Source organism: Brachionichthys hirsutus, chromosome 6 (assembly GCF_040956055.1).
Source record: "Brachionichthys hirsutus isolate HB-005 chromosome 6, CSIRO-AGI_Bhir_v1, whole genome shotgun sequence".
NCBI lineage: Eukaryota > Metazoa > Chordata > Actinopteri > Lophiiformes > Brachionichthyidae > Brachionichthys > Brachionichthys hirsutus.
In genome coordinates this window covers 5,894,521-5,922,519 of record NC_090902.1, presented here as the reverse complement: position 1 = coordinate 5,922,519, position 27,999 = coordinate 5,894,521, and the positions used below count along the sequence as shown (strand labels likewise).

The 27,999-nt window shown below is 47.8% G+C and overlaps 2 protein-coding genes across 3 annotated transcripts; one reads left to right on the top strand and one right to left on the bottom strand.

Annotated features, from left to right (window-relative positions):
- Nucleotides 1-2: 2 nt before the first annotated feature.
- On the bottom strand, nt 3-27,565 carry mrpl11 (mitochondrial ribosomal protein L11). 2 transcript variants are annotated; one of them, XM_068740489.1, is made up of 7 exons: nt 27,477-27,558; nt 21,911-22,032; nt 21,361-21,504; nt 4,092-4,187; nt 983-1,076; nt 485-644; nt 3-207 (listed from the first exon to the last, which is right to left on the bottom strand). In XM_068740489.1, the coding sequence occupies exons 3-7, from the start codon at nt 21,481-21,483 to the stop codon at nt 90-92; spliced, it is 591 nt and encodes a 196-aa protein (XP_068596590.1). In that variant the 5' UTR covers nt 21,484-21,504; nt 21,911-22,032; nt 27,477-27,558; the 3' UTR covers nt 3-89. The 2 variants fall into 2 exon arrangements, with proteins under 2 accessions (XP_068596590.1, XP_068596589.1); XM_068740488.1 differs by lacking the exon at nt 21,911-22,032 and having other exon boundaries at nt 27,477-27,565.
- On the top strand, nt 14,400-15,452 carry tmem265 (transmembrane protein 265). The gene has a single exon (XM_068740540.1). It carries the CDS (start codon nt 14,400-14,402, stop codon nt 15,450-15,452), a length of 1,053 nt encoding a protein of 350 aa, XP_068596641.1.
- Nucleotides 27,566-27,999: the final 434 nt, after the last annotated feature.

Genomic DNA, 27,999 nt, shown 5'->3' with positions numbered 1-27,999 from the left:
AGAACAATCCGATAGGAGTTTATTAAAGCTGTACACACATCAGTGCTCTCATCCGAGCGCGCTTTGTGGGAATCGGGTGCCGCCGCTCTTCACTTCTTCTTAGCCAGTGCAGCAGCTTCAGCTGCAGCCGCTGCCGCCGCCTCTGCGTCAGCCTTCAGCTTCACCGCCCGCTGCACCAAGAAGTCTTCATACTCGTCCGGCGAGAGGCTGCAGAACGGGAGGAACGGGAAGAACGGGAGGAACGGGAGGAACGGGAGGAACGGGAGGGACAAACAGGAGGATTTACATTCATGACACTAAGACGGTGATTTCTGAAAGCAGGCGTTAGAACTTCATCACATCGCTGTTTCACAACACGTCAATACAAAAATCCAGCCAGAAACCATTCAGCTCATGACGAGGTGGGTCTCAGTTCTGCCGGGGGGGGGGGGGGGGGGGTCACCTGAGGTCGACACAGCGAGCTGATGAGTCAACGACGACTTACTCGTGAACCACTTTGATGCCCAGCGAACGGGCCGAGCCGATGATGCTTTTAACCACGTTTTCCAGGGGGGTGTTCCTCAATCTGAAGCACTCGTCCTGGGATTTCACCAGAGCAATCTCATACACCGCCCTCACGGTCACCATGCCGGCGGTCTCGTGGCCTGCACACGTAAGATATTTAAACGTGCAGGGAAAACCCAAAGTGTGTGTGTTACGTGTGTGTGTGTGTGTGTGTGTGTGTGTGTAGAGGTGGTTAGAAGCAAACAGCTGGAACTACGCTGGAGATAGCTTAGAACAGCAAAGACAGCACTTCATAATTCTCTTTTCTAAAAACAACACTTCACTTCCTTCTGCCGCAGTTCCCCCCCCCCCCCCCCCCCTCGCCATGAATATAACATCAGTCACGGCGAAGCTCAAAGCCAGGCCCTTGGAGAGGCTTGTTCAGTAACAGAATGGGCTTAGTGGGTTAAGACTGGAGCAGCGAAGCATCGGCACCAACCTGTCTTTGCAGCCCCTTTCTCGATGCCCGCCGCTTGCTTGAGGAAGTACGACACCGTGGGCTGTCCGATCTTCAGGTCAAAGGTCCTGTCAGGCTGAGCAGGCAAAAAAAAAAAAAGAAGAAGGGCAGAAAAAGCTGAAGGTAAATTTCTGAGCAAAAGATGCTCAAAGAATTAGAACCTCAGACAGAAATGGACTAAAGAAAAGGGTTTAAAAATAATAAATAAAATTGTTCCCTTATTACGCCACCATACACTCGCTAAGCCCCGCCCTTTTCATGATTCTGTCCAGAGAGGCACGTGTAGTTCACTACCTCTTTGTTTATTACTGTTTTTGTTCATTATTAATGCCCTAATTAATTATAACTATGTGGATATAATATATAATTTCCCTATGGGATTATTAAAATATTCTGATTATCACCTTACAGAGTTCATAAAATGACCTTGTCGATACAGAGCGACGTGGCTGACATCTAGCCATCGCCTCAAATTAAATCCAATATTCACTTTACTTCTCGCTCGATTTTTTTGGTTTCGTTTCCACCACCAGGACAGATTGGACGCAGTTTTTTTTTCCTCTAGAAATGTTTCTGACATGAGAGAGAATCAAGACGCTTCGTGACTCGCACATAAAGAACAAGAGGCTGGAAGAGGATATGAAGCCCTGCAGAGGTAATAACATCAACCGTAACAGGCTCAATAAGATGACATGAAGCAGCCACTCAAAGTCCAAGGCTGAATGATCTAAGCCGGCTGCGTGAGGCGAGATGGGTTCATCGTCTCGTGTGCCGCTGCACATCTGCTCTCCATCCCCCCCCCCCCCCCCCCCCCGCCTCCCTCGGCCCCCACTCCTACCCTCAGGACCACAATAAAATCATCTCTTCAGCCTCACTCTGCTGCTCCGACTCCTCTGATTCATCGCCGGGCCTAAGAACCTGGGTTTATTAAAAACCTGACGTACACGGCCAATCAATAAATCATCCCAGAAACTTTACTTCGGATTACCCGTTTTCTGCCACGCAGAGAAGCACCCAAATAAATAAATACAATCAAACGCAGTGCAATAAACTGTAGGAGATACCAAGGAAGGGGGGTGATCTGTCACCAGCCGCGTTTATCCAACAGCGGCGGCCTTTCAACAGCCGAAAACGAAGACACGGGAACGAGGAGAGGTCCAAGTTGCTCTTCCCTCCAGCCCTGAGCTTTCTGACCGTCCAAATGCAAACGTGAAAAACTATCAAGACAAAAAAAGAGATGGTGCCACGCCTACATGCTGAAAGCGAGGAACGATGTTTAGGCAGCAGTGCAGCCTTCAGAATTCTCCCGCTGAGATAAAGAAGAAGAGATTAGCTTAATTTAGCACACAGTGGAGAACTGACAGCCGACGGCTCCAACAGCCGTCGATTCAGTCGCTGCGTCTCTCTCCTGTAGTGTTATCAGGCTGTTGGTGTCACAAAGAGACAGCAGGAGGTCGCTGCATTGCCCGTCTGGATGTAACTACACCAAAGGGTCGTTTTTACGGATGTCTCACGGCCTGCTGGGGCGCATTGCATTTACTTTATTATACACACAAATCAAGGTAATTCAAACAAGCCACTCTTTTTTTTTTTTTAGGTTTAATTTTAAAAACAGACGTAGGGATGGCTCTGCAATCATTTTGAACCCAGAGCATTGATTGGTTTTTGTGACTAGTCTAGACAGGCAGCCACGATGCCATTCTGCAGCTGATCCAGAAGGATTACTCCCTCGTTTCAAGAACCCTCTGTGATTAAAAACGGCAGCCCGGACCGCCGGCGCTGGTACGAAAGGTCTGTGCATGCAGAAGAACCCAGGGAGAACCCACCTGACGTATGACGGACTTGAAGCCTGCAGAACCTTTACTGGTGCAGCGGTGTATGGAGGTGAATGTTATCAGTTCTAGACCCAAACCCGAATGAAAATAGCATTGTATGAACCTCCTTCACAGCGTCATCGGATCCATCATCGCCATCCAATAGGATTAAATCATCTGGGGGTTGTTCCAGTCCATGAGGAGGAGGATTACGGCTGTAATCCGTGCTGATGAAGGACACACTGACTAATTAATGTTCTCTTGTGTCACATGAGACATTTAGAGCGTTTTTCTTTTGTTTCTGAATTAAGATCATTAGAATTTGATGAAGGAAAACAGGATGGGTGGCTATTTTTATACAACGCAAACCATCAAAGCGAATTTGTAAACATCGTGGACCTTTTTGTAATCCCTTCGGTGTAGAGATTATGAAACCGGATTGCCGTGCAATTCGGTTCAGATCATCACATCTCTTTGGGGCAAACCTTAAACTCATGAGAGCAACATTTCAATTGTAGATGTAATATCTGCTTTGATATAACCAGTTCTCTTACAGGGGTGTTTGGTCATAAATGAAACAAAGGAGATCCAGAATGCTAATTATACATAAATATTTTATTTACTCTGGACAGAGCGAGGTGAGACGTTCCCCCTGAAGCCGTTTCTCACTGCCTCCTGATTCTGGAAGTCCGGTTCACACCCAGCAGAGAGAAATGATATCAATCTGCATTTCCCCCACAATGCCAGCCCCAGCCTGCCCAATAAACTAAAAAACGCTGTGAAATGTGCTAAACTTCCTGACGAGCCTGAGGCGAAAGCGAACACAACACTAAATAAATCTGGACAACGGGCAGCAGCAAGCTCCCAGAGCTGCTGCCAGATATTGAATGTCAAAATAAATTAATATGTTTGAGAGTAGAAGCCCCCCCCCATGCCACCAAAAACCTCAATACATTTATTCAGCAGAAGGGATGCAACTCCCGACTCGTCAAACAATGTCTGCAGATTTGCTGTGCAAAATAAAAACTACACCCTCATAACGCCTCTTTCCTGAGCAACCGATTCTTGCGTGCGTTTAACGCTCCCGCGCCGCGAGTCCCTCGGGGTACGGCCTCATTAATGAATGCAAACGGGAAAGGCTTACTCCAGCGGCGGAGTATGAATAATGAAAGTGCTGCGGCGATGCTGCGCGGCTTGTGGAATTAACAACAATTGCGATGGGGAGGGCTGCTAGGTGTGAAAGGTCGGGGCGGGGCGGGGCAGTCACACAGGCCTACCTTCACATGGATCTTTACTGGGAGGGGGATCCCCTCCTTCAGCTCTTTGGTTTTCTCATTAAAGTCCTTGCAGAACTGTGAGATGGGGATTCCTCTCTGAAAACGGAAAAGAGGGAGACTTAAATTAAAACAAGCTGCTTTATTCTAAAATGGAACGACAAGCCGGATCCTTTAGCAACATTTAACCGTTGCTGGCGTCACACGGTGCTGCCGTCTGCTGTTCCAGATAGCGTGTGCGTGTGTGTGTGTGTGTGTGTGTGACCGCCTCGTGATGGATGAGCTTTCCGTCCTCTCGCCTCAGCGAGATGGAAGGGTGGCGTCGTGTCAACCTGTTACTCCTGCGCCATTCCTCTTTAGACGTGAACCCGGCAGCAAAGACTGAGAAAGAACGTCTTTTACTGCTGCTGGAATCCACACCGACCTTCAGCTCGCCATTCTTCTGAACACAAGTGAGGATTCAAGATGCAGATGTAAAGGATAAAAGCACTACAGCTAGCCTTATGGCACCGCGTTCAGGATCTGAGAATGGATCCGATGACAGGAGGCTCATCCCGAGACATTCCTCGGCGACGGGAAACGGAAGGCGTCTATTTGAACTTAACGGAGCGGAAAGTTTCCCCCGAGCATCGTTTCCACTGACGGGTTTAAGAGCACCTGATGAATGCTAATCGGCGGCTCGATCTGCGCCGACCCATCGCTTCATTAGCGCCCAAAATGCAGCTCGTTTCTCACGGGTGTTTCTCTGCACCCTGCTGACAGATTGAAATGGCAACACTTCACAACACGAGTCACGGCAGATTGTTGTTTCTGAGCCGATGTGGGCTATTTACAATTACAACAGCCAATTAATGAAACGAAATGCAGCTTTGTCCCCAAAGCCCTTGCTGAGCTCTACCGTCCCTCCCCTCCTGTGCTTAGAATAGTACTCCAATGGCGCCGCCGGCGCCTTCAAGCCGGGCCCTTCCCTCCTCCTGCATAGCAGGGCTAAACAAGCGAGGAGGTAGCCGTGAAGGAAAGTCTGATTAAATATGGATTCGCATGAAGGCTGTGATGTTGGACAGGCGTCAAACCGAAACCTCCGGCTCTGCCTCGCGTATTTCAGTCCGGTTCCTTCTCCCTTGGGTCTGTCAGAAAAGCATCTCTGCCACGGACTCCGATGGTCCTTTCATGTCACATAAAAGCATGAAAAGGTCTCCTCATTCAGCTAGAGATAGTGCCTAATGCTCCTAAAATGTGCTTAAGCACAGACAGGGAGACATTAAAGAGACAAAAGGAGCAACTTCTCGAGATAAGCAGAGGCCTGGTGTTCCTTTTTAAGCATGTCTCCTGACACATTTTCCCAAAGACGGGGACAGAGACGGGGACAGAGATGGGGACAGAGACGGGCCAAAGCGCCAACATTCATGCCCTGGCCCAAACCGCTAACCCCGCCCACTTTATTTGGCCATCTAATCATCCTCGAGTCCGAGCGGCTCGGTAAATCCCCTCCGTTCCACCGTGACTGATTAGAGCTCTCCAGTGTAAAATGGCTGCAGACCATCACACCAGAGGTGGGGGGGGGGGGGGGTCTTCCTCGCCGGCCATGGATGAGGACATTCAGCTGCGGCATCATCAAAGACCTTTGAGATCCTGGGCGCCAGGATTAAACGCTAATCTACAAACATATTTTTGCTCCGTCAAGCCCAACAGCGACAGTGGCGACTAATCACTATATTGATCCATTGGAGATCAGCGGCAGAGTCTCGTGACTCATAAGAGAAATTAGGCGTTTGCAAATTCAAAAGTGTCCGTTTGTTCTGACCCGTCCACACTCATTCTCTGACGTCTTTTTTTTTTGCCGCTGCTTCCATGTTAATGAGATTGGCCTTTCGGCTTCACCAACTCTTTTTAACAAGATGCAGCTCTGTGGTGGTCTGTGTGTGTGTGTGTGTGTGCGTGCGTGCGCGCCGGATAAGAATGACAAAGAAAGCTGAGGTGTGTGAAAGTTGTCAGAATGTGGTCGACATCTGAACAGCGAGAGAGAGAGAGAGAACGATTGCTGGATGGACTTCAGGAAAGAATCGAAGGCTGCAGGAGGTCCTCGTGAATAAGAGTGGTTTAGTGTGCACGTCTGTGTGTGCGCGCGCACACACACACAAACGTGGCCTCATTCCAAGTCTGACAGGCGCGTCAGTTCAAGAGTGGATATGTGCGCATATTAATCTGCTGGAGAGTGCTGACGGCGAGGAAGTGTTTGCTGTATGTGGCCGGAGGTGTCGAGAACCGGGAGTTAAAAACTGAGATGATGGATTTAAAAAACAAAAAAAAAGAAGGGAGTGAGAGAGAGAGAGAGAGAGAGAGGACGAGATGGAGGCAGAGGAGAACGGAACCATGGAGATGAAGGACACAAATGCGGGATAAGGCCTTGGGGGGGGTGGGGGGGCAGTAAGCGGGATTAATTGCCCCTGGGACATAAGGCCACTCACTAAATTGCCCAGAGGAAGGTTGCATTGCTGCGGTGAACGGGATGCAGCGAGCAGAGACGGGTGGGAGGCTAATTACGCTCTTGAGTGTGAAACCCTGTCGCTCATTACTTTGTTCCTTTAATCTTCTCTGCCGTTTCACTCACTCTATCGCGTCTTGCAGCTGTTTAGGTTTCATGTTGTGCCCTGGCAGCCGACAGTGGGGGGGGGGGGGCAGCAGGTAGGTTTGGGTCTAACACACAGTCACACAGCGCAAACGGTAAATAAATCGAGTTCACGCTCGACGTGCATTTTACTTGATTTTCCACTCCGGATCAGTGGATTAGCTTTAAAGGTGGAAAATGAAAATGACCCCCCCTCCAGTCTCCAGTGAACTGTGCCGGGACCGAAATAAAGCCCAGAATAAAAGAGCAGCGCTGATCCTACTGGACTGTGTATGGAACAGACGGGCTGAACCATTCAGGGCCTCCACCTTTGGCATCCGACGCGGCGGGAAATGAGTTTGAGAATGACGGCGAGCAGTGCTAAATCATACACGGATTAAAACCACACTTTTAACACACATTGTGACATTTTATTTAGAGGATTTCTCGCTTTGTTTTTGCTTTTCAAAAATCTCTAAATATATAATGTCTGAATATATTTGCAACATCCCTTCTCTACCAGTTCGCGGCTTCCCAAACGTGCGCACGTGGCAGATTAGTGTCACAAGTGGCGTTTTGACACACATTTCACGGCCTGCAGCTCCTCATAGGATTGATTAACAAATATGTGCAGCGCTTTAGAGCTCGTGGAAAACTGGGACATTTAGGCTTTTGTCGAATTTGCGTGTAATTTTCAGAGGGAAATACTTTTTTTTTGTTTTTTTAGGAGTGGAGTTTGTTTCTGTTGCCTTCATAGAAGTAATATTTGCAAATAGATGTTCAACCAACGGAGGACGGAAAAATGAAGATTCCACGAAACCAACCGATGTGGAACGCTATCTGACTTCATCAAGCAACCAAGTTTATTTATATATATATAGCAAAGTGTACATATTTATTTGTAATGGGTCGTAGCTAATGTACCACAAGAATGAAATACTGACAGTCAGTTTTGCTAGACTGTCAGTATTCGCACGCTCCTGTAGTTGGTAAACGTCCATGTTCTAATCAAAGGGCAGCAAACTGTCCTGTTTGCTAAGAAAAAGCATCTTTTCCACCTTAGAATGACACAAATTCAGCAGAAGGGCACACGTGCCACGTTTGTTCCGGTACTTAAACACAGCAGGCATTTGTTGAATTGATGGTGAAAATAATGCAGGCAAGGCTGAAGTTAGAAAGTGCATGAAAACAGTGGCGTTTATTCACACGGACGTGTGTGCAATTATAATCTTCTACATAATCCTTAGCATTTGTGTACGATTTGAGACGTGCATTTTTTGAGCACCCAAAATTGTTGACACGCTTTGTGAATCTTTATTTACCATTTGTAAGGCACATTCGCGACCGTTTTCAGGTTGGTTGGTTTCAGCACCCGGCGACCAGAAGAAGCGTTTGTTTTTGGAGGCTGTGGGTAAAAAAGCAGGGAAGCAAGCAAAGGTGGAACAAAATGGATCAAATCACGACAAAGCATCCCATTTCAACTCCATTAGGTCCCCCTCGCAGCGTCGACAGGGCTGTGTTTTTGCCACTTCACGTGATTGATCGCGTGTGGCGGCTGCAGCAGAAACACAGGAGCCTGAAAGCTGGAGTTGAAGGAATAAACACGACACGTGCTAAGAAGCGAAGGACTAAAATCAGACTATAGTGCTGGCAGCATTTCAGGGAATGTGTTGCATTCAGGGGCGTGTCCACCAGGAGGGGGACACGGGGTGGCATGGGCACCCCTCAAATCTGATTAACCACCTCATGCGGTCATCCCATAATTCTTCATTATTGCCGTCTACCTGTACAGCGAAAGCAGGACCTTGGTTCAAAGTAGATTTTTTTTTGTGCATGTTGCTGACGGAAGGTTAACATTTAATCTGTTTAGCCTCGTCTGGTTGCGTAGTTAGCATCAGCTAATTTAATTTAACTCACGTTTGAGTGACCGCTCCCTTGTTAAACTAAATCGTATCTATAAAAAAATAAAGGCACCAAGATTGGGGAGAAAAATAATCATCTGTCAGCTTGAGCTCTGATTGGGCCGCCCCCCCCCCCCCCCCCCCCCATCCTGAGGAGAATAACCGCCGTCATAAATGCTTACGGGCTACAACACTAATTAATGGCCGTGTAAAATATTCTCCAGTTGTGTCAAACGACAAATTTATGATGCTTACATTTTTTTTGCTGTTGTTTTTTTTACTGATTAAATTAAAACGGGCATTCTAATTTAATAAGGCACAGAACACGGGTCGCTATTTCCACGCCACACACACACACACACACACTACGCCAGGCATATTTACGGATAAACACAACGGTGTGTGTTTAATCCCTCGAGTTTACAACACAATCCACGCCACCTTTGAAGGTCACCGTCCCCCCACGTGGGCCGGTTTTTAAAAGTCTGTAGACGCCGCCGGCAGTGTTTGTGCGTAATAATAAAGTAAGGAGGTAATAGTGAATAGTAAATGTTACTCGGTGACGTCCCTACTTAGTAGTGGCGGGTCGGTTATTCTCGTAGCTCAGGTCTGAAAACAAACATTGCTACTTGAAGCTAATAGCATCTCCTAGCATGAATCCATTATCCATAACTGGTAAATTGTTGCAGGGGGCTGAAGCATCTCAATATGTTATCAAGATATTGATTTAAAAAAATTATTTTTATCCATCATTTAACAATATTTCCAGATTTTCTGCATTTAAGTCCATTCTCTCAACCTTTAATACTTTGTCTAATTATGGTTCGTGCATCCATTTCCTGGAAGCATTTATCCCGTGCAGGGCTCAGGCGCGGGCTGGAGGCGTCTCCTCTAACACTTACACCCCCCAGGTACTAATTACCCCAACACGACTTCTCGCTTTGAGGCGACAGTGATTCATCCCCATGCCTGCCACCTGCTAGAACAGGGGTGGGAAATTATTTTTTCCATGGGGCCACATGAGAAACAGAAAATATTCTGGAGGGCCGGGCCAAAAGGCGGAACTCAATTCTGCATAATATCAATTATATTTCATTATTTTAAAGAGCAGAAAATGGCATTGTTTTGACAAGCTTGTAAGAGTATGTTATAATTAAGCAATGAAAAAAATGAGGTTGCCTTACAAAAAATGTCTCAAAACAATGGCAAAATAAATGTGACCGTTTTACCATTTGTGACTCATAATAGTGAACATTTTCAGTCACACATTTTGAGTTTAATTGTGAACATTGTGTGAAGGTTCTTAGCATCCTAAAGACATCGCCATATTGTCTTTGTGCTCATTAGGAAAGACGCATCATAGTGAACTGTCATTGAATGCAGTTTCAGTCCATGCATTAAGTAAAATTAGAAAATGTATTTATTTTGTAAATTCCAATTAACCTTACAGGGGCCGGTCAGAGTCAACCAAAGAGCCGTATGCGGCCCTGGGGCCATAAAATGCCCGGGTCTGTGCTATAATCACATGGGTATAAACTCACGCTAAACTGTAGGAATATGAGTTGCATTGTGGGTAATGTAATAGATTCAGAACGGAAGAGAAATCAGAGCCATCTCTGGTCCCGCTGCAGTGATTTCAACCTTCACGCACCCCACACCGAGTTGACAAAGGAGATCAAGTCCTCTGTGTTTGTGGATGTCAGCTTCGTATCTGATGTGGAACGAAGCTCTCTGTCTGTTGCCTTTGGCATTCAGGCCCCCCCCCCCGGTGTCCTTTCAAACTTCACCAATCATGTGTAGGCAAGAAGTGATGCCTGCTCTGCACTGTGAACAGCCCGTCCGCCCGGCTGCCCCCTTTAGCCTCCTCTGCTAGTCTCACTGTTCTCCTGACATGCCCCCCCCCCCCCCCCCTCTGTGAAAGTGAGCCAAGAGAGCAGAATGACCTTCAACCACACCCACAGGAATCCAAAACAGAAAACAGAAGCACTGTGGCATGATGGAGGGGAATACGGTAAACAAGAGGAACGTGGTGACGGCTCGGCAGCAGAGAACAAGAAGGGCAAAGAACAGAAAAGAAAACATGCTCAAGTGAGGGAAATGGAAATTCTCTCTCCTCTTGGAAGCCAGCAGAGCGCCGAGCTGCATCTGACAAGAAAGATGGGTCCTCCATCCCCTTCTTCACGACTCTGATTAAAGCACTCGCTCTAAAATGGGAAGCCCACACACTGAAAGCAACAAAGAGCGCCGAGCACCTGAGCCTTTGCTAAAGATGAAGGCTGGAACGCTTTCAGGAACACTTGGAGGAGTGGGACCTTGGGTCACCTGGGAAGGGTGCCTGGGAAATTCGTTGAAAATTCAACCTGTGCACCACAAAGGAGCTCAAATTAAATTCTGGAACAAAGACAAGGCAACCATCCCTTCTTATAAAACCGTTTCCGAAAACACTCATTCAAGAGCGGGAGCTGCGTCAGAAATCCAGAATGCTCCGGATTAACGCAGTAATCTGGCTGTCGTGTGTTCACCTACAACTGAGGGATGCGTTCTGTAAATAGACAGGAGGAGGACCAATTACAGCTGAAACATCTGCCTCCTGAGCATTTCTCGCTCCACTTCCTCTCTGCATTCATTCCGAGAGACGAAGGGTAAATAAAAAGGCTCCAGAAACAATGCAACTAATCTGCAAACGGCCCGATTACCAAAAAGCCAGCGAGTCGACTGTCACTGCGTTCAAGTATTCAGAGCATCTTCCAGCTTAACTTCCACAGCTGGAGGAGGAGGAGGAGGAGAGAGGAGAGGAGGAGGAGGAGAAACTGCAGCGGGTGGGAGGTCTGAACTGGAGCACGTAACATGCTTACAAATGAACACAACCAAAGTCGGAGAGCCCGAGTGACTCCCCCCCATCCCCCCTCCCTCCCCTCCCCGTTCAGCAGCCATCCCCGCTCCGGTTTTCTTCGGGCTGCCGTTTCAGTGATTCCGCGTCGCCGCTGAGGCTGCGCTTCCACTTCTTCTCCGGTCTCTGCGCGCAGCCGGATCCCGTCGGCGGCAGCATCATCCTGCATGCCCCCCCCCCCCCCGGATTATTTTGTGTCTAAAGATAACCCCGACAAGAAGCGGAAGCTGCGACAGGTGCCGGATTCGGAACCAGCTCGAACCCTGGTGACGTCTGCCACGCCGGATCCACGGGCGCGGGGAAATCTTGATAAGTGGGGAGGCTTAATTCTTTTTTTTCTTTCTTTTTTGGGGGGGGGGCTCCTGCAAAGTCGGGGCTGCTTGGCGTGGCCGTGGAATGACTTTCCCCTGCGCTCCTGGAGCCTGCGCGGACCCGTCAGACTTTATCACCGGCCATCAGCGGCAATAAAAGAGACGTCATTGATCGCCGACACCGAGAAGAGGAAACACAAGAAAAGAAAAACACCTCTCGCTGTAAACCAAGCCAGGAGGACCGCAGACGAATGGTTTGGGTAACTAACGTTCACGGGGGGCCTATTAACAGCACCTGCTGTTAATAGGCCGGTTATGAAACAGGTGTTGCATTTAATAGAGGCAGGCTGAGGCTGTAAAACAGCGCTGCATGTTGGGGACGGCAAGTGATGAGGCTCAATTTTTGGAGAAATAGTCCATGAAAAGAAAAGAAAAAAACAAGCCAGTGACTGAAACAACAAAAGCCCTGAGGGGGGGGGCAGCCACCTAACAAATCAACAGATGTTTCAGTCAGCCTGGGAAGGGATTTATTCAGCAATGCATTATCATGGATTGCACTCGGCCTTGATGTCTATTAATTCGTTTTCAAATAGTGACACAGATGTCGTGTGGATTATCCTCCGTGCTCCAGCAGCACCGGGACCGGCAAATAACCTGCAAAGGCTTCGCGTTTCTGCAGATCAACCGTGGGGGGGGTGCGTGAATGAATCTCTGCTGTGCAGGTACTTAAAAGTGTTGCTTCAACAGCAGTTCAGCTGTCCTCCTGTCACACGAGGAGCGTAGAGATAAAGATGGGGGGGTAGTCCATTCATTACTCATACTAAAAGTGAAATAGGTTACCTGATCTTGTCAACAGCGACGTCGCTCCCCAGACGGGGGGCATGATCAATTTGGTCATTATCGATGAGCCGAGTGGACCAGTGGATCATCCTGGTCCTTCACGCAGGACAAAGTGAATTACACGGCGATGCCAGGGAGGCAGAAACACAAACGCGGGCTGGCAGCGAGATTTAAGGTGCGGGCGGAATAACTCAAGTGGCACGACCTCAAGGAAAAGCCAGCCAGCTGCAAGCCTCCCCACCCCCCCACAGGGGTCAATTTCTGTATTGGTGAAAAATCATTCCAATTTCTTTTGTGTGTGTGTGTGGGGGGGGGGGGATTGAGATGGGTGCCTCAGACTAAAGGCTGCGTAGATGAGAAATTACGAATGCTATGGCACGACTCAACGGCCGTCCCTCCCTCCAGGCCTCGGCGATTTCATCTGGTTCAGAAGAAACCAGAATGGTTTTCATATTCCAATTACACCCCCCCCCCCCCAGTGATGAACACATTCGGATTGGGCTTCATGGGCTTCATGGGCTTCATGGTGGGCGGAAGTCACTTAATATCTGTTTTCGAGTCCCCCCCCCCCCCGGATCTTATTTATGAACCATTACCATCATACGGCATCGCTTTATGAGGCACGCCGACAGCCAAGGGGCTTATTAATGTTTCAGGTGCCGCCATGTGCTCCTCCTGCTTCTCCACAGCTACAGGAACGCCGTGTTTCACCCACCGGAGCTCCTCCAGCCCCGTTCAATGATTCAAGGAGCACGGAGCAGGTGGCAGAGCTTCTGTTAGTCTTACAGCGAGGGAAGTGATGGATCGTCTATCGCAAAGTCATCAATACACGCTTTCCCCCTTCCCTGGCAGACTTTGCTCAGAGGCCACAATCGCACTGACAATCTCGCTGCAGCCATTATGACACGTCCGAGCCGGTAACGATTTCATATTATGATGTCATCGATCAGCTGAAGGGCGCCGGAGCCGATAACAGTCCAACGTTCTGTGCCGTTGCTTTACAGCTAAATGCAGTAAAAGGGAAGATGCTTCGATCCCGCCGCAAAGTTAATCATCATCTCTCACGTCTGTGGTTTGTAATATCTATCGCGGGGAAAAAAAAAAGAGAAAACCTCATTCAGGCAAATGAGCAGGGCTTCGCTTGCCCTCGCATGGATGAACGCGATCTGTACACAGAGAGACAAGCGCAACAAGCAAATTATCAGTATTCAGGGAAATCTGTGATGATTTAAACGTGCAGCGCGGCATGAGAATAAGCGAAGCGCCCTGCAGAGGCAAAGCAAAGGCTTCGACGGCGCCCGAAAGGCGTTAATAATGAATAGGACGAGTACAAAAACGGAACGGACAGAACAACATCAGACAGAAAAGAGTCACAGCAGAACCAAAAAAAAAAAAAAAAAAACTTCAGTAACACCTCAGAATCAAAAGAACCAATGTGGAAACGTTGATGGAAAATGAAGACGATCAACTTCAAAGAGTAATGGAGCGGTTTCTGGAGCGGCCGGGGTAGATGCAGCTCTGGCCAAAGATGGAGGGTTACTTCCTGCCTTACTTCCTTCCTCCTTATAGGAAGCAGCCAATGTGGTAAAGAACCGAAACAAGCGTGAACAAAGTCGTTTACGTTTGCTTTGAATGAATTGTAGGAAAACGAGCCTTTCATCCCGCACATTTCTAGGGTCTAATCAAGGACAGATGGTGCCGTGCACGCCCACGCGAGCAGAACTCCGCCGCCGCTCATTTCCCACTTTGTCTCTTTCAGGCATGGTGCCCACGCCCCAGGTGTGCGTATCAACCCTGGTCACGGTGAGCACGATGGCAGTGGTCGACCTCTACCTGCTGGAGCAGAGCATGCTGGGACCTCGCAGTCTTCCAGGACCGAGCGTGTGGCAGTATGCGACCGTGTTGCTAGGCGACGCGGGCTTCCTGCTCGCGCTGCGCTTCGTGTCCGCCGGTGTGGTGTCTGAGGCGCGGTCGCCACGCCGAGGTTTCGCCAACGCGCTCTGGTTCCTGTTCCTGTCCCTGCTCCAGCTCAAGCTCTTCTTCGTCTGTCATAACTACAGGCTGGAGCGCCGCCCGCCCGACCCGCTGGCCAGGAAGACCCTGACGCTGCTGCTGTCCGTCTGCCTGCCATCCCTGTTTCTCATCCTGACGGGAGCAGACCACATGACCCCCCAGCGCAGGAAGCAGGAAGTGCGGGGCCGGCTCCTGTGGGTGGTGGTGGACCTGCTGGACATCCTGGACCTGCAGGCGGGGCTGTGGGAGCCCCAAGCAGGGACGGGAGGAGCCACCGAGCAGAAGCTGCCCATCTGGGCTGAGGGCTTGGTTTTCTTTTACTGCTACGCACTCCTGCTTCTGCTGCCGTGCGTGGCCCTCACGGAGCTGGGATCCACCGGCCTGCCGGGACAAAGGGGGCCACGGAAGGAGGCTTTGTACCCTTGGCTGAGCTTGGTCACCATCAACATCCTCACCTTGGCCCTGAGGGGCACAGGCATGCTGTGGTACCGGGACTCCCGTGTGTCCACCGTGTTCCTGGGGAAGAACCTGCTGGCTCTGGCGGTGAAGCTGAGCTCAGCCTGGGAGAAACGCGTCCGGGACCGCAGCTCCGCCGGAGCAGGGCCCGCCAACGAAGCGGAACCAGGAGACTCGACTCTGCCGAGCCAAAGCTCGGAGCAGGGAGACGGCCAGGCGCAGGGGAAAAGCCCCCCCCCTCAATATCACGCGGTGTCTCGCTCACAAAGCCACACGCTCTCCCACATCAGCCTGGAGCCCACAGGGGCCCCCTTAGGACCCTCTTTCATCTCCCATGAACTCTAGAGACACTCTAGACCACGCATGCACCCCCCCCCCCCGAAGGGCAGAGCAGCCGAGCCACTATCACATCCTGTCAGACTGTGGATTTTAGTGCTGAAGGTAAAATGTGACACTGTGGTTGGTGGTGCCGAGAAGAACCTTAAGTGTTTGCTGTCATTTGTGGGTTGTCTTTTTTTGTCTTTTTTTACAGTGCGAAAACTTTTACCAGACGATAAAGAACATTCAAGAAAAATACATGTTGAAGTCTAGTAGTGTTAATTCGGCTCTGTAAACCCTTGGATTTCCCCCGGCATCGCGAAACGAAGCGGCACCAGAAACAGCCGGATTTACTCAATCGGCTGTCAGGAACGATCAATCGCTGAAATCACTCGGTGGTTTGTTTGGAGTGAAAAGCTGCAGACTCACGGACCAAACGGTCGACCGCAGCCAAACTGCCCCCCCCCCCCCCCCCCTTTTACTTCATTTTTAAAAATCAGCTTGAAGCGTGTCCCGTAACCTTCATGCATTGATCCCGCTTCATTTGGAATCATCCCAAAGTGTCTCTGGCACAAGAACACGAGTGTGTTCAACGGCTTAAAACAGACAGTATCCAGAAATAAAAGGGTTTAACGTTGAGTCTCGCAGCGCCCCGTTACAGCACAGGTCGGTTTTACTACACGTTTACAGAGACAATACCGGTAGAAGTAATCCCTTCAAGGTTTTACATCATATTTAGCTGTTTTCTATCAAAGTTTCCATTCGCCATCACTCAAAAGAAAATTTTGAGTGATGGCGCCCTCCCTTCATGCTGGCCTGGCGTTGACAGTTCATCGGCCATTATTTGGGAGCTTTATTGGCAGGCCGTCGCCCACGAAACAGCAGGAATCAGTCACAGGAAAAATCACCGCCTCATACGTTCAAAGCCTCCGTTACATTAAAGTCCATCAACTCCTGCTCCACCGACGCAGACGAGTGCGTGTTATGTTTTGCTCATATCGGAACCGGTGTGATTAAATGAAGCCCCCCCCACACACACACACACAAAGACGTATGGAAGCAGCATGCTCTTTGCTTCATGGAGCAGCGCCCTGACGAAAGGGCGACATTTATTACAATTATGCCAGCAGCCCCATCCGCTCGGACGCTCTTGCAGTGATCCTAGCGTGTGCAGTCATGTTGATTTGGGGCGGGGGGGTTGCATGTCAAGAGTTGTTGCATGATGCATTTTTTTTTACCGCAGCTCTTGGCCTGATGCTGGAGCTTTTTGTCCAGAGACGAGGACACATTCTCACCGCCGTACTCACAGGATGGATCAAGGCTAATGTACGCTCAGGCACAAAGAGAAATGTAACGAGAGTTTCTGTGGGTCATTCATCTCCACACGTAAAAACGCTTCTTCCCCGCCCTCCGTCTACATTTCAAACGCACGCACCCCCCCCCCCCCCCCCCCCCGCTAATGACTGCCTCCCGTGTGTTGCACCTGTTAAGATAGAGACACGGCGCTCAGCATTTTCCCTCTGCGCCGACCGACTCGAAACCTGTTCCTGAAGAAAAGCACACTGCGAGGCACTCTTTTGTCTCTTCTCTCTTTATTCTACTCTCCTGTAACAGTCTGCTGTAATTATTCTCCTGAAGCAAAGCCGTCAGTTTCCCTTTCTTAGTTCTTCTTCCTTCTCTTATTCCTATTCCTCTCGTTTGATTAAATGCACCCAAACAACTGACGGGTAGTCTACCTATCTCTACTTCCCCTGTCTAGGGTGGTTAGTCAGACACAAAGGAGGCAGGGGGGGGGGAGGCTGGCAAAGATTAAAAGGCCTTCTATTTACTTTCCCCACAGCGGGAGCCGAGATGGCCACGGCGACGGCGACAGCCCACGCAGACGGGAAAAGGACGCGATGTTTAAAAAGCATGTGGCTTTGTTTCACTTGGCTGAGCGCTTGTTTACTTCCCACCTCACCTCATTATCCACAGACGCGGCGGCAGCGGGAACACGGCTCCGAGCTCGCGCCCACCTCGTCTGGGAGAAACAGGCGGAAATACATAATACATACATACATAAATCAGTCGTCGTGCCGCCATTCCCCATTTCAGGAACTTCCCAAATATATTCGACGAGAAACAAATGATGGAAAAGAGTGAGATTTATTCTGGGGACAAATAAATTATTTAGGGTGACACAAGCCTCAGACATGATGTGCAACGCCGCTCGTTCATGTACCCGACGCCCCGAGGGGCATGAAAAGATTAGGGTTGAACCATTTTAAAGCGTGTGGGAGACAAACCAATCTAAGCTTTGGCTCAACTTCGATTGGTAGCTTCAATCAGTGGAGCTACATTCCTTGTTAAAAAGCTATTATAAAGCCAGAATCACAGTACAGGAGATTAAAAATCCCGACAGATTAGGAGATTGGGTTTCACGGCAGACATTACACATGCTCACTCTACAGGATTCGAAACCCGATGGAGCAACGGAAGCCTCGGGATTTCCCGGGCTTTCTAGCCGTCACAGGAAACCAGAAGTAGCGCTTCTGGCTTCAACTAGCACCAGTACGCTAGTTGATGTTTACGGTTGCTTAGCAGCGACGTCAGCTGCTTTGGGACGCTTCTCCCATTGGCTGCACGACCTCACGCTAGAGAGAAGCGATGCAAACGTTGGCTCGAAAATGATCAGGCGATGCGAGACTGGATCCGAGTGTCTCACGCAGAGTCAGATCAGAAAAGAGTTGAACGGAGGTGAAGGAAGTCTTCGGAACTTTTATATCACAATGAGGAAAATACGCACTCACAAAACATAAAAATAAAATAAAGGAAGCATTTCAGTATAATAACGTCGAAATTTAATCAGATTGAATAATTGCCCTCGACTTCTTTCCACCACTGAAGTGAAAAAGGATTTTATATTTAATCTGACAGGCAGCGCATTCAGTTCGAGGCTCTCGCCTCGGGCGGCCGTTTGTCACATTTTATGGTCTGGATGATTAGTTCATCAAGTGAATCCAAAAAACTAATCAGTTAATAATGCGATTTAAATGGGCAATTATTAAAATGAATAACCAACGACAGTTGTCCGTTTAACCCGCCGAGACTCTCATTCATCGAGTTCGTGACATCAGATCCGAAAGATAAAAGAAAGAAAGTATTATCAAAAATGTGAAACAAAAATTAGGATGGCATGGTGGCGCAGTGGGTGGCGCTGTCACCTTACAGCAAGAAGATACCGGGTTCAGATCACATCTGTGCGGAGTTTCCATGTTCTCCCCGTGTTCGCGTGGGTTTTCTCCGGGTTCTCCGGGTTCTCCGGGTTCCAAAGCGGAAAAAGCGGCTTTTGACGAGACGATCGTCTCATCGAAAAGAAAATGGACGGATGAGTGGAACGAGTGTGAGCATCGAAATGAGTACCGGTATATGAATATGAAATTAAGCAAACTATGAAATGCACAACTTTAGGGTTCTTGTAAAGTCACTTCTTTGTATTCTGAACTCAGTTTGGGAGGAGACGCATTTCCTGATGCAGATGAGCGGCTGCAGAGAAGGACAAGCGAAGAACAAACATTCTAAGGCGAAACAACAGGAGAAAAGACCAAACTGTGTTCGAGCTGGTAAACAAAAATCCCTGCTCTGTCATCTTGAGCTGCCACGCCTTTCAAATCCGTCAAAATGATCCAATTCCACCCCAACAATCTTTGGGAAAATAACCGGTGTTTTTGTGGTGGAACGACATCCAATAATACCACACAAGTCGTCTGTCACACATTGATGTGTGACAGACGGAGAAGGATTGTTGAAACATTTATGTTTGCTTGCTGCTTGGGCTTTTTCTGCGAGTCGGCTGGAAGCCGTCCTAAAATATGACCCGTGTGAAGCTTTGGTTGCCATGGTTTTGCATTATCAAGCGTTTGCGGTGACGCAAAACCGAGAAGGAAGGCGAAAAGGCCCATTCGCAGCGATACTTTAACATTTTGGTGGAGAGACGTGCTGCAGACGTGTCAAACAGAAGAATCTGGGTGACGTTCGCGCCTGATCGACAGGAGGAGGAGGTTTCGGAATTCCCAGCTCGGAGGTTTGCAGCATCGCTCAGCAGAAGAAAACTGTAGCCGAGTGTTGAAGGCGGCAAGTAGAAAAATCTTAAAATCAATTATAGATAACTCTGGTGGCCGGGACGGAGAAGGTAAAACTGTTATTACCACCTCTGAGCAGGAAGAAAAGAGCAGCGATTACAGCGAGGATCCTCCTCTTTGTTCCTGAATGAAAATGTCTGAATGTGCCCCCCCCCCCCCCCCCCCCCCCCGGCCCCCGCTGTAGGAATCGCTGCAGTACTAACGCCCTCGCCTTGATGTGAAGCCAGAGAGCCGATGCAGTCTGCAGGACGCCGGAGAACAACGCCTTCAATCTCTGTTAACACCGTGTTAATACAAATTACTTAACTGATTTATTTATTTATTTTAACCACTTTGCAGCAGTGGAGATGAGCTCTAACCGCCACATTTAATAAATAGATCTTAACCGCTAAAGCTGATTTAGTTAAAGGAATAAACAGCCAAAGAAACAAAGCAACAGTTTCGGGTCGTCTGATGGACTTTCAGCCTCGTAGTCGAGTTCCGTTTCTGCGCTTTGAGAATATCAGGCCCTGTAACCGCCAAATGGGTTCGGGGCTATGTAGGTAGAGCACAGTGAGTTTATTAGAGCCATTTCACTGAAAGAACAGTGAGAGCAAAACCAACCCCCCCCCCCCCCCCCTACCCTTACTACACGAAAAGATTCAGTAATTTTTTCTCAATTTCTTTTTTCATAAATGGTGAACTGAAGGCAAACTAATTGAATATTGAATATAAGAGTCATCAGGAGAGGGCATAGAACCCAAGCGTAAAGTAATGACACCGTTAAGGTCGGTGTCAAACAAGAGCAACGAGCTTTTTGTCTTCTTATTCCACTTCTCTCCGAGGCTTCCTTTTTTTTCTCCGGTCCCATCGATCACCTGCGACTCTTTTCTGCCAGTCTCGTTCCCGTCTCCGTCCTCCTGTCCGAGTGTCGCCATTAAGGCTCAGAGACGGATGAGGTGTGGCATTGATTTCCAGAGTGCGGCGGCGTCCCGGGGCTGATGAGCGCTGCCCATTAACGGCGTGTATCCGGACCTCATTCGTATGTACGGTACGAGCAGAGGCCACTTCTATAAATCTGGCAAAAAGAACAGTGAAACTTTTAACAGTGAAACTTTTAACAGCTAAACGGCCGTTGATGCCAGAGCAGATTGTGTTTTTACAGTGTAAAAAAATAAATAAAAGATTTTAATAACTAGAGCATAACTTTAAATACTTATAGGAGGACGCTTATATTCATTTAGTTATTTTTAGTCAAACCACTATGACTCTTAAGGCTGGAGGAATCCTAACTTATTTGATTATTGCACCAGACTTGGCATCAGAGGTGGGAAACAAAAAATAAATCTAGTTGCACATCCCTGAGCGATAAAAACAACACCTCAGCTGTCTCTGTGGAGGCAGACAAAGACAAGGATTTAAGACAAACCCTCCACAGGTTCAATCCCATTTCATCAGCCGGCTTGTAAACAGTGAGGCTGATGCGTATGGGCGGCAGCTGCGGATGGAGGCGTTGAGAAGCACTGAGAAAACAGAGACTGACTCACACTGAGGCGACCACCTGCACAACAGAGCTGTGCGACTAGAATAGGAACGGGAATAGGAATAGGACTGCGGGAGGGAGGAGGAGATTATGATGGGCTGACAAAGGAGAGCGAGGCAAACGATATGATTGGCAGAGAGAGCGAGAGGCTCGGGCCGTCAAGCGCTTAATGATCGTCGTGTGTGTGCAGACGGGCAGCAGATAAAAACCGCTGCTCCTGCAATTACATTCATAGTCCTGATGACTGGGCGCAAACAGATGGAACAAGTAGTGGAATATTAAGACACATTACCTGCCCAAGGATGGGTCCTAGTGGGGGTCCCGGGGCCGCCTGTCCTGACCTCACGATGGCCCGGATCACAGCGTTCGCATCTATCGTCTTCACGGCTTTCGCCGCCTTGGTGAGCTTTGACATCCTGGTCCGACTGGAAATCCACTGAGAGCACAGGAGGAACCAATTAGCGCTTCTAGAAGACGCCGCGGCAACAGATCGTTTCCACACACACACACACACACACACACGTGGTACACGCAAATCGGTACCGGCACCCACAAGCAAAAAGCGGCGTTATTCCGTTGTGCAGCTGGGGAGTAATTAAGAAAAATCATCCTCTTTGATCGCCTTAGCCAGGGCGACTTTTCCTGGAGGTGTCTTACAATCGGATCAGCAGCCCAGTGGGACGCTCGCCACCTTGAGATGCTGAGAACGAGCAGGATTTAAACGTCTCTCCGCAGCCTGATGGCGAGCGCTAATCATGCTAAATGCTAATGCATAAAGGAAGCGTGAAATGTCAGCCCACTATATGAACTCAAAGACCAGCCGGCCTTAAAATGCATTTTACCCGATTAGGAGTCAAGAGTGGGGAGTGGCCTGAACTCCTGGCCTTTCTCTGGAGAGAGAAGAAGAAGAAGAAGAAGGCTGGCCTTTTTTAAACCCGTCGGAATAAAAGTGATTGTGACACAGCTGTAAAAGAAAAAAGAAAAACAAGATCAGTGACTGGAGCCAAAAGGATAAATACAAGTTTTAAGGCTGGGCCTTGTGATTTAGGGGAACCCTGCGTTCAATGAAAATAAGTACCAGAGGAGAGAGGGAGCCGGTCCGGCAATGATTCATCGCAGGCAACAGAGGGCATCCAATTAGATCAACAGAAGAGACAGCAGCAAAAAATATATATACGAGACCTCACGCTGTTTAAGAGCAACGGACAGGCAGAAACTGTTCCCAGGAAACATGGGGTTGTGTTTGGCCTGCTTATTATCCAAGAGTCATTAAAGTGCAACGACCAGGAGGTAATATTTTAAGGATGTTAAGATGATACACAGTCCAAAAAAAGAAAAATCAATTTGGTCTAAGCTCCAGAGCCGTCTTTGCAGCGCGACTCACCCAGACTCGGATCGATTTCACGCTTCTCACCTAAACGTGTTCAGCCACTTTATTGGAGAAACATCGCCTTGCAGTTTAAAGGAATTCTGGAGACAGAAAATTTAGCGACTGGAAAGGACTGAAGTGAGAAATCCGACGTCTGTTATCAAACGGCGACGGTAACGCTCATAAATCATGAACGGGCGAGTCGCAGACAAATAAACTGCAGTTTGAGAGCGAGTGTGTGTTTTCAGAAATCACAACGAAATCACACACTGTACACACACACCCAGATGAGAGCGAAGAGAGCTTGGTGTCTGCAAGAGAAAAGCAATTGGGGCCCAGCATCACTTTTAATTTCAATTTGTGGCAAAAGGAGTAACAGGAGTGGGAGTGGGGAAATGACGTCACGCGTCACTGCGCCACAACTCAAACTCGCCGTTGGAGCATGAACAATAAAGCCGCAGCTCCCTCGCAAATCAAAATCACTTATCATGGGGCCGAGCAGCCAATGCGAAGGAGGAAGTGACCTACATAAAGACGTCAGCCCCGGTCCCAGAGGTTCACGATGAATTTACCTTACATTCAAAGCAGCATGAAGCGTGCAACGGCAGGATGCAACGTCCAAGGCAAGCATTACACAAGAACGCCTCAACCAGCTGATGTTGGGCTGCGAATAAGCAAATCGAGGCTGCGGTAATTCTATAAAGGACCGACTTTCATTGCTATGGCAATTACAGGGTCACCAATAACAAGCAAGCAGAAAGCGACGCGAGGAAGGGAAATCAAAAGAAAAACATACGCGATAATATATATATATATAACGAAAACCAACACAGATCTCGGAGCAGCTTCAGGCTTGTTCGAGGTCTCCTGCCGCCTGTCATCCAGACCGGCTTTTATCTTTGTTAGAGGCAAACACTTCAACAACAACGAGCCCACGGGGGGAGAACCAGAAGTGGAGGCTCACCTGATGAGTCTGCATGCCTTGATGTTAGGCGCCAACCCGAACAACCCTCCTTGTGCAAAAATGCATTACATTTTTTTATTACCTGCTAATTATGTTTCTGGAATTTCGCACTCTCTTTTGTGGTGCGTTGCAGCATAATCAGGGCCGACGTGCACTTCAACGATAATCAAAGCCGACCTTGATTGAAGGAATTAATCAGGTTGTTATAAAAATATATATATATTTTTTTTTATAATTGCAGCAGTGAAGCCCACCGCTATTTGTTTGGACCATCAGGCCCACAGAATGAAACAGAGTAATATTCTTAATCTATTATTTATTTTAATGTTAAAATTAGATCTTTTGATTCTCAGGATATGATCTTTTAAAAAAAAGGGGGGGGGTTGGAAATAATAGTTGCGAAATTGCTGCGAAGAAATGTTAGAACCGGCGTATTTCAAAGGGGAACTGCATCCATCTGGGAGGAAACCGCGTCTGTTGAAATCATCCAGCCTGATGAAATAACAATTCATAAATAAACCGATCTCTCGGTGGGTTTCGGCTCGTCTCTGGCAAGAAATGAATGAAAAAACGGTTGAATAGCCGTTTCTGTTTTCAATAATTCCACCTTCTCATCTTCACACTCGCTGAACTAGAAATTAATGAGAGAATGGAGCCGAGTCGTTCCTAATGAGATCCTAATGAGATGAATCAACACAAATAATTAGAAAAGGTCCATCTGGGTGTTAAAGTGTTAAACTGCTGTGGTTCAACCTTTTATGAGGGGAGCTTTTTACAGTTTTCTTTACCTTTGTTTCCAGCCTGAACCATCTTTGTAGGCTTGGGGAGGCTCTTACCCACCCGATTAGAGCCAGCAGGTACCGGCACTTTCAAATATTTATTACCAACAGTTGCTTCAGGACACACGGCATCAGAATAAATAAAAGCCAAAGGAGTGAAATCATCACCTCTTAAAACGCGGTCGTGTTCCTCGCCTTCATTTAGCAGGATAGAAATGGAGGTCAGTCGATCCAGGCAACAGCTTGAATTGAACAACTATGGAGATGCCGGATTCACGGCTGTTTGTCCTGGGAAACTTGTGGAAACTTGTGGACATCCGTCTGGTGAATTGACAGGAAATTCCTTTTACAGGCATCGAATCCTACCGGCTTTAACATTTCCTCTTGCCCCACCTAGAGGTGAACATTTGACTGGCGTGAAACACAGACTTGCTCAAACTGTGGGGATGCGATAATCCAACCAGTATTTGCCACACAATGAAATATCTGAAACTATCAGCCTCATTTGTATTTTATTTTGTACAAAAATGCCAAAAGTTGGTGTAATAATGACACGCTAAAATATCCTGGTATTGTTTACGTGCTGGGCGTCAGCGTTTGTGTTTAGGTCAACGCCATGCGTATTTACATTTAACATTTTTCATAAAGAAGCGTACAATGAGATGACATCGATTTGTTTGCCAATATAGATTTTGTCATGCGATTTCTTCAAGTTCTACGTATTAAGTCAATAAAAAGATGAGGGGAATGAAAATATTGTTGGTGTTTTGCCTTGATTTCAAGGCGAGCAGGAAATGAAGGGAAGAAATGGAAATGATTCGTTACAACGGTCCGCTCTGAAGTCATGCTGTGATCAGACGCACATTCATCCTAATCGCCCCTCCCCCGATGACTCCCTGTGATGGAGGGCAGCATCCATGCCACCCATCTCTCATTTCAACCTCTCATTTATTTTCTATCCCAAACGAGCCGATGCCACCAACCCAGATAAAGACGATTTTAGCAGGTTAGCTAAAATCAGAAAGTGGCAGCTTCCATCTTAGCTGGAGTTTAAAATGTCGGAGTCATCACTTCACGCACGTTTCTTGACCCCGAGGGTCTAATTTTGTAATGGCCTGATTAAAAAAACGGACGTGTTCTCATCCAATTCTCGCTGACGTTTTGCAGCAGAGCCCATTTCTGCTTGAAATCGTTTAGATCTGCCAGAGCCTGTTTCAAGAAGCAGAAAACGGGATTAGCATTTTTTGGAAATTTCGGAGTCAAGGGACCGGATTTCAATCTTATCTTCCGGTAAAACTAAAAGCAACTCTGAAAATTAGCTATATTTAACCAAGAGTGTGGCAGATGTACGTGTGTGTGTGTGTGTGTGTGTGTCTCTTCAACATTATACAACCTTACTGCCAAAGACATTTAAAGTAAAGCGGAGGAAGGGCCCTGGAGACCAGCTGGACTTACTGGATACGGTAGAGACGGCTCATTAAAATTGCAATAGCAACTTCCCGCTTCTGCCCAGGTTGAATCTGAATACCATTAGATACCATTACAATAAATATCCGGTGCCCTTGAATGTATAGACGATCAAATCTCTGTTAACGGCATAGTCAAGAGCGCAGGAAGGATCTCCGCTGGAAGCAGGGACCCCCGGGGTGCATTATTTGTTTAGATGGCTGCATCTTATGAATTAGTAACTACAAATGAACCCTAATCAATGGGCTGAACGGAGTGAGGAGGTAGAACTAATGCGGCCGGGCTGTGATCATTAAGACAGACACACGAGAGGTCTAAGGTAGATTTATAGAGAGCCGCTCATATGCCGTTGCCATTCCAGTACATTAGTATTCATCCCATCCAACTCCGGCCCCTCTGGCTATTGATTTCGGAACGCCAAGTCCAAAAGGCCAGTCTGCTAAAATGAGGAACTCGCAAAGAGTTGGCACGCTTCACCTTATTTAACCCAAGTTTGAACCCAAATGGCCTCGGCGCTCCCAACTCAGAACTAATCTGCAAAATGTCAAAAAGTAAACAGCCCAACAAATCTTAGACTGTTCAAGGAAAAGTACGGATCTCATTTTAAAAAAGACACAAGAAGCAACACAGCGGAACACAGAATCAGCACATGCACGTCCGAGAACGCAGCCGTGGTTCAAACAAGGATTTTGCACTTCAATGGGCTCTCAGGGAAAAGTCCTTGCATGCACCATATTTGCTTTCCTGTATGCAGAGCCCAAGGGAGGTTGTTTCCTTAATGGCTGCTGCGAATTACATCTCCCGCTCCCCTTCATGGTTTAAATGGCCAAAGACTAAATACGTTACAAACTGCCTGCACTCGGAATAAACCCACAGCAGCAACAACGAAGCATCAGCAGCAGAAATGGCACATGAGTAACATAAAAAAAAAAGAAAAATGAAAAGAGCAGCTCATCTTATAACGCTTTGCATGTTTTATATGTTGCAGCTGCAGGGATTCAAATTATTTCTAGTGTTGGAGCAAAAATAACAAGAAAATCCCCGATTGACACGTCAACAAATAGACTAAAGATCCATTAGATGATCAACAATAAATGTGATCTCATAATTCACAACAGAATGCTTCACATTTGAGCGTTTGGAATCTTCTCACATAAAAGATTGATCCAGGGTAGCAGATTGGTCAACAGGGATCTAATGAATTCATACTCGTCATCATCATCATCAAACTGACCAGCGCGCCACATGACCCGGAAGTGCTCAGAGCAGACTTCAGCTCTACTAATGGAATATCTCTGCAGTAATCAATGCAGGGGGGGATTAGATGCAAACCGTGGTAATGTGATGTAGTTTATGTAGCGGGAAAGGTAATCGATTACACACACACACACACACGACACTCAACAGTCTTTCGGCCTCTCTCTACCCACTCGTTCAGACGCTTCTGGACATGAAATGCTTCCGGCAGTGACCATAACCATCAAGATGAACGGAATATCACGTTCGTCTCTACTCAGATAATAACATAAAGTCCGCCATTAACGCAGGGCATTCAATAATTGATGTAGACTCTTTCCTGAGGTTTCCATCAAACCGCGGGACAGTTGCAAAACTGATGTCAGAAAAGCCGAATATTCACTTTTAAACACTGATCAGACGCAGATCAAACGCAGATCATCTCTTACAGCAGAAACACTTCACGTCAAGATGCTAGCAACACTTAGCCTCCGATCATAAACATCATTATTGTAGCAGCTAATAGACTTCAAAGGGTCACAGATTACATCAGTCACTACAAAGACAACTGATCATCGCCGATGTCGTCGTACCTGTCACCGCGCTGTGCCTTCACGCCGTCAGCGGCATCCTTCAGGGCGCAGACATCTTGACTCAGTGAACGCAGCAGGCTCGTGGGCTGCGGTCAATCACGCTGCTGCCCCCTGCTGGCGCGGAGGTACAGCTGCAACCTCTGGGGAGAAGAGCGCTCTCCCCTTCAGTAAATGCCCAGCTGGTCAGTCATCAATAATTGAAGACGATGCATGGACGTAGTGAATAGAATATACTTTATTGTCATTGCACAATGTACAATGAGATTACACTGCGACAGCCCTGAATTTAAACACACACACACACACACATTCAACATCCTTATAATAAAACAGTAAAATGAAGTGAGGGAGGACATGAGTGGCTGGTGTTGGGCAGGGCGATGCAAAGGACAGGGTGAAGTGGAGAATGTTGATTTGCTGTGGCGAGCCCTCACGAGACAAGCCGAAAGTACAGTAGTAGTAGTAGTAGTAGTAGTAGTAGCAGCAGTCATCAATAATTGAAGGGATATAAGCACAAAGACTA